At 35.8% G+C, this 9,685-nt stretch overlaps 1 protein-coding gene across 1 annotated transcript in view; it reads right to left on the reverse strand.

Moving 5' to 3' along the window:
• Positions 1–8,205, reverse strand: part of LOC139979559 (carboxypeptidase B-like) — a 12,205-nt gene extending 4,000 nt beyond the window's left edge. Inside the window, exons 1-7 of the mRNA XM_071990493.1 lie at positions 8,046–8,205; positions 6,017–6,098; positions 4,292–4,495; positions 2,045–2,146; positions 1,008–1,112; positions 556–663; positions 77–182 (exon numbers count right to left, since the gene is read on the reverse strand). Of these exons, the coding sequence (XP_071846594.1) occupies positions 77–182; positions 556–663; positions 1,008–1,112; positions 2,045–2,146; positions 4,292–4,495; positions 6,017–6,098; positions 8,046–8,107 (769 nt within the window). The 5' untranslated portion in view covers positions 8,108–8,205. The remainder of the gene's footprint in view (positions 1–76; positions 183–555; positions 664–1,007; positions 1,113–2,044; positions 2,147–4,291; positions 4,496–6,016; positions 6,099–8,045) is intronic.
• Positions 8,206–9,685: the final 1,480 nt, after the last annotated feature.

Raw genomic sequence — 9,685 nt, forward strand, 5'->3', positions numbered from 1 at the left:
TGACGGTTATTTGACGTTTATATTTCTTGCAAAATGTAAAATAATTTCATAAATACGTTGTATACGGTATACATACCAGCTTCCCATTGGTACGGCCAGTTTCTATTTAGGTCTACACCCGTGCATCGGCCCGGAACATCTGAATTTCTGTTCTTACGCCAAAGACGATCACCACCATTGGCCTGATTATATGCAAATGAGTATATCATTGCCATAAATGATAATTATTATAAACAATGAACAATGTTCTGCACGTTTGCACATATAAAATATACATAATCCTTAATATTCTCGATTATATGTATGTCGATCTATCGATCTATCTATCTATCTATATATCTATCTATTGTTATATATCTATCTATTGTTAATATCTATCTATCTATCTTTATATATAGAGAGAGAGAGATACGGTTGTTTCTATATAACTACATGATTAATTGATGAGAAAAGGTAGTGACGTAAGCAATTGATAATCACCCCCCCCCCCCTCCACTTCCTTCTTCACCGTTATATTGATTGGATACATCGCTGCGAGAACATTAAAGCACTTACGTATGTATGTGCGTATCCATCAGCATTCAACACAGGTACAATGTAGTAGTCGAAAGTTTCCAGCATCTCTTTGACATCTGCATTACCTGTTCTGTAGTCATCAACTAGCTGTTACATATAAATCGCATGAGAACAATTAAGTTGTATGTATAGTCGCACGCATAGTCAGCATATCAACCGCAGCTGAATTGCCAATAATGTGCAGTCATTAACCAGTTGTTACATATAAATAAAATAATAAGAAAAAATGAAATAAGAAAATAAATAAAAAATAAAAGTTGTATGCTGTACCCCTTGTGTTAATCCCATTATTGTGCTGATCTCATTATGTTATGGCAACCAGCGTCAGGGAGCCTTCAACTCTTGTGCTACAATAACTTGTTCAGGATTACTCTCACTACACATGCGCATGCGATCTTCTGACAACGCGTTATTGTTGTATATATACTTACACTTCTGGCAATGTTGATAACAGTAGCAGGGGAAATCCACTCTCTAGCATGAATACCACCTTCATAGTAAACAGCTTTCTTGCTTGATCCTTGGTTTTCTCCAATCTGTGATAATTAATAACATCAGGATGCTAATAAATTCAATTACTAATAACTCTTAATAACAATTAATACACTTTTATTGGTACATATATATATATATATATATATATATATATATTTCAGTTTATAGATTTCCATGACATGTTCTCATTTCCTCATTACACTTTCTAAAAGCAAAGAAATTTCTACGAATATGTGAATTCTTAAAACATAAAGCTGCTCGGAAAAGACTTTCAATTCAATAATATAGTAACCAAACAATCACAAACTAAAACTGGAGAGCATCCATGCAATATGTAGATTAACATTTTGCAACTTCCTGTAATCATATTACTAGCAGCATGCAACTTTTCTGCTGCAAAGATCATTACGCTGTATCATTATACTAACGAACGTTTAATCAATTAACTATGTCCCTCCAACATTTTCCTTTGGAAAATAACTGCCTGATTTGCTTTCCGCGTGCACTAGTATAGTGGCCTGCTTTATATTGCTTTTGAACTATAAAATATGTGCTCATCCGTCCCAGCAAGGCGGTAGTCGAGACAAAATGCGGTTTTGGTATTTTCCTACCATTATAGGCATGAGTTCCTCGGGCGTTGCATGACCGGTTCTGTATTTGTGAATCTTATATAGAGGAATGAGATTTCTTTCAGCAAAATAGTTAGAACTTTTACAATTGTTGTTGTTCTTTTCCCCTTTATATATATATATATATATATATATATATATATATATATATATATATATATATATATATATATATATATATATATAAATATATATATAGGCCTATATATATATATATAAATGAAAATCGTAATGAGTATATATATAGGCCTATATATATATATATATTTATTTATATATATATATATAGGCCTATACATATATATATATATATATAGATCAAGTAGGTTCCTCTTTCGGTTTACCTTTATTCCCTTAATTTGGCGACCTTCAAATGTTACGCCGACGTTGAACTCAGTGACGATGTCACTGTTAGCGCTGGCAAAATCAGTCATCCAAGTGACGATCTGTCAACGGATCAAAAGAAAAGAAGATATGACAACGCAATGTTCGTTCGTTTGTTCGTTTTTCGTTCGTTCATTCGCTTCTTGTAATAGAGCACTGAAGGAACGTGTGATGAATATAATGACAATTTCTTCATTGTATAGCAACCCTATAACTCGCTGCTTGTAGTCACCGTTTGTTACATCTTGTTATGAAATGGTAATATTTGGAGAGAGTTTATCTATACGGCAATATTTCTAAGTAATTTCGGACTTATATATGCATGTTTGTTTTATGATCCAAAGATGCGGTATAGTTGCACTGTGCATAGGAGTCTATCTTACTTACCATATATATTGATTAGCGGCCTGATGCTTTAATTACAGACACGCATATACCGATAAATACCTGTAATATTATCTTGTAATTGGATATAGTTAACCATGAAGAAACACTGGGGTTTTGCAGTGACCTCATAGTAGAGAGGAATATTCTTACACCCTCTGAGAAATAATCAGCCGAAACTACCTTTCCCCGAACTTCCAGGAATTTTATAATTATTTTAATCATAGCTACTGTGTGGGACGCCATTATGTTAATTTCAATAACGAGGGCGCTTCACAAATGAGCCACATCGTCAGTCAAACAATTCCCTTCTCTGCATATGAATTGTACACTTGCTTTCGGGGATTGTTCAGAATTTGGCGCAAAATGCCGGAGGAAGGAGCAGGGAAGGGAAACGGTATAATGGCGAATGCCATGGATGACAAATAAATCGATTTTTAAGGTTGAAAGAAATGTTTTCAAGCATTCGTGTTGCTTCTGTCGAAAAGAGCGTCCTGCCAAACGGTGTTCTCTAAGCAGAAAAGGCTAGGGTTTACTTCTCCTTTAAAGACAAATCATTGGGCACTTTTCCCGCTAATGATTGACGCATGTCGGTTCGATCGTATGGAAAGCCATTTTAACATTTAATCGGGAATTTTAGATATCTGAAATTGTCTCTTATTTCAGATATCTGAAATTGAATTCGAGATATCTTAAATAGATTTCGAGATATCTGAAATTCTAATTCAGATATCTGAAATTGAATTCGAGATATCTGATATTGAATTCGAGATATCTAAAATAGATTTCGAGATATCTGAAATTCTAATTCAGATATCTGAAATTGAATTCGAGATATCTGAAATTGAATTCGAGATATCCGAAATTGAATTCGAGATATCTGAAATTCTATTTTAGATATCTGAAATTCAATTCGAGATATCTGAAATTGAATTCGAGATATCTGAAATTGAATTCAAGATATCTGCAATTCTAATTCGAGATATCTGAAATTGAATTCGAGATATCTGCAATTGAATTCGAGATATCTGAAATGCATATGCATAAATTTCCGATTAAATGTTAAAATGGCACGTATGGAAAGCCATTTTAACATTTAATCGGGAAATTTCAGATATCTGTAATTGAATTCGAGATATCTGAAATTGAATTCGAGATATCTAAAATTCTATTTCAGATATCTGAAATTGAATTCGAGATATCTGAAATTGAATTCGAGATATCTGAAAATGAATTCGAGATATCTGAAATTTTATTTCAGATATCTGAAATTGAATTCGAGATATCTGAAATTGAATTCGAGATATCCAAAATTCTATTTCAGATATCTGAAACTGAATTCGAGATATCCGAAATTGAATTCGAGATATCTGAAATTGAATTCGAGATATCTCGAATTCAATTTCAGATATCTGAAATTCCCTGGTATTTCGAGATATCTGAAATTGATTTTAAGATATCTGCAATTATTTGTAGATATCTTAAATAAATTGGAGATATCTGTAATTTAATTTGAGATATCTGAAATTATTTCGAGATATCTGAAATTCCTTATTAAATGTTAAAACGGCTTTCCATACGATCGTGCGTGTTCATATGTAACTGCTTGCAGTTTTTACGCCAGTGGGAATGAGATAATAGGTGGGGTCATAGCCTGGATAACGTTTGAGCTTGTTTAATAATCTGTACTCATTCACTACTATAAAGAAACAAAATATGTGTAGCTTGAAAGGTGATAGCTGGCATATTTACTTGGGATATAGTTAAAAGTTTACATGAAGACTAAAAAGAGGTCCCAAAACAAATAGCAAAGAATAACGTACGTTATCGAAAGTGTTGTACTTGTTGTAGTCGAACACAGCGGCTGTTGATGGGGCTTTCTCAATAGCATCTTGAACATCTTCTAAACCAATGCTGTAGTCAATGCCATGTTGACGAAACAGATCTTCCAAAGAACTTTGTAAGTGTGGTGGAATCATAATGTCCACAGAACGGCCAAGTATGTTAGGATCGGTCCAAAAATCAATCTTTTATGTGAAATGAAAAAGAAATATGAATGATCGAGGGGTGCTATGATAGGTGCAGCATCATTGGGTGACACCATTCTTGTGTGGGACGTTTTTCGGCCTGAGGTAACGTTTTCAAATATAATATATAAGTATTAACCACATGGCCACTGTCAAAGAGCTGCATAAAATATAGGTTGGGTGTAATTACAGTGGGGTGAAACCTCGCGAGGCACGCAAATTGACCTGAAGCTAAACATATAGTAGCTAATAAATACATGAACACTCACTTTTTACGATCATTCCAACAACGCTGTTTTTGCAGGGAATCACTTCCGTCTCCACCCCCATTTCAACCCCTCACTCACCCCCCCCCCCTAAACCCCTTCGAGTTTTTTGTTTGTTATATCATTATATGTGAGTAAGCAGCGTACCGTATTAGTTCGTACGAAGATCTAGAGAGGACATGGTTAAAATAAAATTATTACGTACTTACGTAATAATTATCACGTACGTACGTGATAATACTACGTACGTACGTAATAATATCACGTACGTACGTGATAATTACTACGTACGTACGTGATAATTACTACGTACGTAATAATTACTACGTACTTATGTAGTGATTATCACGTACGTATTTAATAATTATAACGAATGTAGGCCTACGTATATGTACGTGTTTAGTGATATAGCCTATGTTAACACTTGTCTAACGTAAGGGAGCCTACGTTATATACTGCCGGTGATACATCTTCATATCAAAGATGGAGAGGGATGAACTTGTTCGTATGTACATTAATTTAGGGTTTAGCGAGAAGGAAATCCTTTATTACTTGACAGCAAAGCATCGGATAATAGTTAGGCGAAAGATATCTCAGACGCATTCTGAGGAGCCTATTCTTGTATCGCAGGAAACATTCAGACATTGTGGATGTGGAGATTTTTATATTGTGGCAAGCCTAAGCACAGACATTCCTGTGGTGTTAGTCGAACGAACGTACCAATAGTCTGTCTCCGGCATTTTTTAGTTAACTATAAGTATAAGCTTGACTTCTGTGGTGTATACGTATCTTGCATGTAGACAAATATGTTACAGTATGTATACCGCGTACCGCCACTTCTTACTATCTTCAGTATAGAACGTAAAATTATCACGTACGTACGTAATAAATATTACGTACGTATGTAATATGTATTACGTACGTACGTAATAAATATTACGTACGTACGTTATAAATATTACGTACGTACGTAATATATATTTTTTTTACCATGTCCTCTCTAGATCTTCGTAAGTTCGCACTTGTCATTGATTGGAATTTAGGGATGAGTACGATACTTGTAGAGGGCTCATACAACGTGGAAGGGGGGGGGGGGGCTATTTGAGCTCCTTCCAACAACCAAAGACCATCTGCGACAATCACTATATAGTTAAACAAGTACAAGAGGACCCGACGTATAGGGAATACTTGTGTCGTTTAAGACCCCGGTGGGAAAAATATTCTTTTGATAAAAGAAAATCTGATGTATAATAACCGATCCATCGAAGTCATGCTCGAGGTTCCTCAGGAATTCTAACTGGGCGGTGTATTTGGGATGTAAATTGTAGGTCTTGTACCTGCAGGAAAGAAGAGAAGAGAATTTAATTTTTCGTACTATATATCGAGCGCGGCATATCGCAGATAAAATTGCAACAGACATAAAAAAGTTCCTTCAATTATCGAGTTTCCTCTGCACGTTTGACAAATGTATAGTTATGTAATACTTATATTCTTCTTTATATATATATATATATATATATATATATATATATATATATATATATATATATATATATATATATATATATATATATTTAAGTTTACCCCTCTTTCAGTTTTTCTCCATATAGTAAGAGTGTACGAGTACACAAATCCATGAAGACAAGTGCAGGTAACTCTGCTACAATATTAGCCTTTGTTAAGTCGTATCAATTTTTCTTTGCCAAATTGGCTGGGTCGATCCTTACTATGTGCGATTCGTTTCTGTGAATTGCAACTGTGTGTGATGCATTCCTCCTGTGAAGCGTTAGTAGAATTGGGGAGGAAAATATAACAGCCATAGCATATGCCTAGTTTTATGTAGGGAGACTCGATTGTGTCGTCACTCAATGAATCGTAGAAAATTATTAGTTCTGACAGTCCAGGCAGTGACGTCGAGAGCTAACAATCAAACGCGTAAGTTGCTTCCGTGCAGAGATCACAACATATCTATTACACTGATTTTCATGCTAAATAAAGCCAATGATGTTTTTCCAAATTTCCGGCGATTTACTTGCCTTATTGTCCCTTACCCATTGTCTGCAAACATTATGGAATATTTAGTGCTCAATAAACGCAAAGTATGATGGTTTAATTATGGAACGCGACAAGGGGAAAATTCGTTAACGTCCTGAACAAGTAAATTTCATTAACAACGTCATGATCTCTGATACTGAATCGAACTTTTCATCTCACAGTATATGTTTGTTCTCTCTGCATTGATAGTTGCTAATGTGAAATGTGCATTAATACCACAGTAGTTTCTTCGTTGCAAACTTGCGTAAATTTTCGCGGTCCCTTTGTCCACGTGCTTCAGTCATGATTTTGGTGCACCGTTCGTGTGTATAAACTACTGTATTTCATACATCGTCAAACGTAGAGTCATTGAAGTTTGAGATATTTAATCGACGTTGCTTAAACGTGTACTTACATACTACAGTTTTCGTGGAGCTGGTTGTTTGTAAATACTGCAAAGCTCTGCAGGGTAAATGTTGGATCCGTTGCTCTATGATTGAATGTAGTCTGCGCTTCGTGAGCAACACGAAGGGCCCGATTTAAGAAGTATACGTAGGTAATACACTCACTGAACTAGATTACTAAACCCACCAAACCCGAAGTTCATTCGTAAAACGAATCCACTTCGGAGTTTCGATTTGCCGAGAAAGGGATTGTTTGGCAAATGGAAAATACACAAACTTCGCTCAGCATTGTTACGAATTTTTAAGACCAACAAGACCGCTTACATGCTATGCAGAAACAAATCTTCCAAGATATTATTTATATGGATTAATCAACTCCTGTGCAGTGCCCGACCCCTGCGCAGCGCGATAGTTGGGCTGCTACGGTCATGATTGGTACCTGACCCTATAGCGCGGCTATGCGCTACATATATCTATGTAAAGTATACAAATTAGTGAAAAGAATGAGATGAGAACTATATACTCGTTAACCTTATACTTTCGATGTCTGCTGTCCGACTTTGAGTTTTGTTTTGTACCATCTCCTCACTTACCTTCCCCGCGCCTTCGGTTGGTTCCGAGACGAGGAGTTCCCTATACCCCTAGATGTTGGCAGCGTTACAGTTTATATATATGCTAAATGTGCAAATATATCAACTACAAATCATGATGTATATGAGAGCGGCAAATATTACTACATGCAAATATACTAAAACATTGAAGTTTCAAGAAATGTGATGGAGGTATTTCTGAAGACGTCCCAGGATGCCAAAGAAATAAAATAATAAAGATAAAATAAGATCTCACCCATCGTAGCGAACTGCGCTTTCGCTAAGAACAAAGAACGCAAATAACACCAAGAACTTCATCTTGAAACGTATGTAGGCTGCGTCAACAAGCTGAACGAAGAACTACGTCAATTTTACAAGAGCCTTCTTATTTAAAGCTTTTTACAAATTTCTACAGGCTAGGCTTTGAGAATATTTCGGTGCAAACATCTGTTAATTTGCATTTTGAATCCCATTGTTTCATGACCACTGATTATGCATTTATCATCAAAGACGCAAAAGTTTGTTAACCCTTCCTGCTGTAGAATCATGGTAGCAAAACGAAATATATTATCTCAGTTCATAAGATAGAAGTTTAACTTTTGGAACAGAATCAGTTTTGGGCGTTCTTCTTTATTAAGGTAGGATTTATGATAGGAATTAGGATGCGGGATTGGTGTTGGTTCCCGTTAAGATAGACCAACTTAGTGGTTTTCACTTAGACCTATAATGTTTACACTGAAATTGTTTTGTATAATTGAATGTGGCAACATGGAAATATGAAGTTGAATGGGAAGACCGTTTGCCATGAAGAGAAATTACCTGAGATGTCAGGGATTTATCTTATGTTATGCTCGTCATTTTAGTGTCATCTTATAACTTGCAAGGACAGTAGGCATGTGGTGCGAGGAGGGCGTTACTTTACCAAAACTACTATAAGTCATCTTTTAGGTGCTTGCCTGGTTATAATAGTTAACCTACCTTCTCCTGATTTTTATTAGTCCCCCTCCCCCTTCCACTTCACCCCCTCCCCTCCCCTAAATTTCCACTACTCTCAGTGGCAATAAAATTGTGTTATGTGTTACTGCTGTTATAATGCTAAGATATAGTACCAAATTTGTGCACATTTCAACGTCACCACCGTGGAGTCAGTGGTCGCTTACTCGGCGGACGGTACGGACTGTATGATCACATCGGTCATGTCTGTGAGCTGTCCATTTAACAGAGTTGTATATACGGCTCTACCATTTAGCAGAGCCGTCTCTTTATACGGCTCTGCCATTTAGGTTTATATGGCGCCACCATTATATTATCAATATAGCGTATCTATTGAAGATATGTTTCGCAGTGTTTGTTCAATATAACAGCTGTGGAGGAATACCTCAAACTCATGTTTACTCATCGTTGACTAACCTTATACACAAGATAACTTTCTCCGCCCAGTCTGCCAACTACTTCTGTGGCATGCGCATAATATTTCATAGTTAACAACACCTTTTCTTCGGGGGAGCATTTTCTTCACGTGGAAATTTCGCGAAGTTTCGGGAGACTTTTGGTCGTTGTAGCGGGGTGGGGTGGGAGAGGAAGGGATGGTGCAAGGTCACTTTTATTTTAGGAGTTGAGGCTATGTTATTAAATAAACAATTCTTCTTCTCAGAGAAGTATATTTTGTTTTGTTTCGGTGTTTATGTAGCTTACGCATACAATTTGTTATGTTATGTATGAAACGATTCAATTTTCAATGATAATTTAATACGGGTATTCCTGTCGTCGATAATTTGTTTCTATTAATTTAAATTTGCAAAAATTTTGTGTACAAAAGTACACAAAACCGATAATCTATTATTAATAAAAGATAAAAATTACTTCATGCAGCTTAGACACGTTTTCGGGATACGC

Source organism: Apostichopus japonicus, chromosome 14 (assembly GCF_037975245.1).
Source record: "Apostichopus japonicus isolate 1M-3 chromosome 14, ASM3797524v1, whole genome shotgun sequence".
NCBI lineage: Eukaryota > Metazoa > Echinodermata > Holothuroidea > Aspidochirotida > Stichopodidae > Apostichopus > Apostichopus japonicus.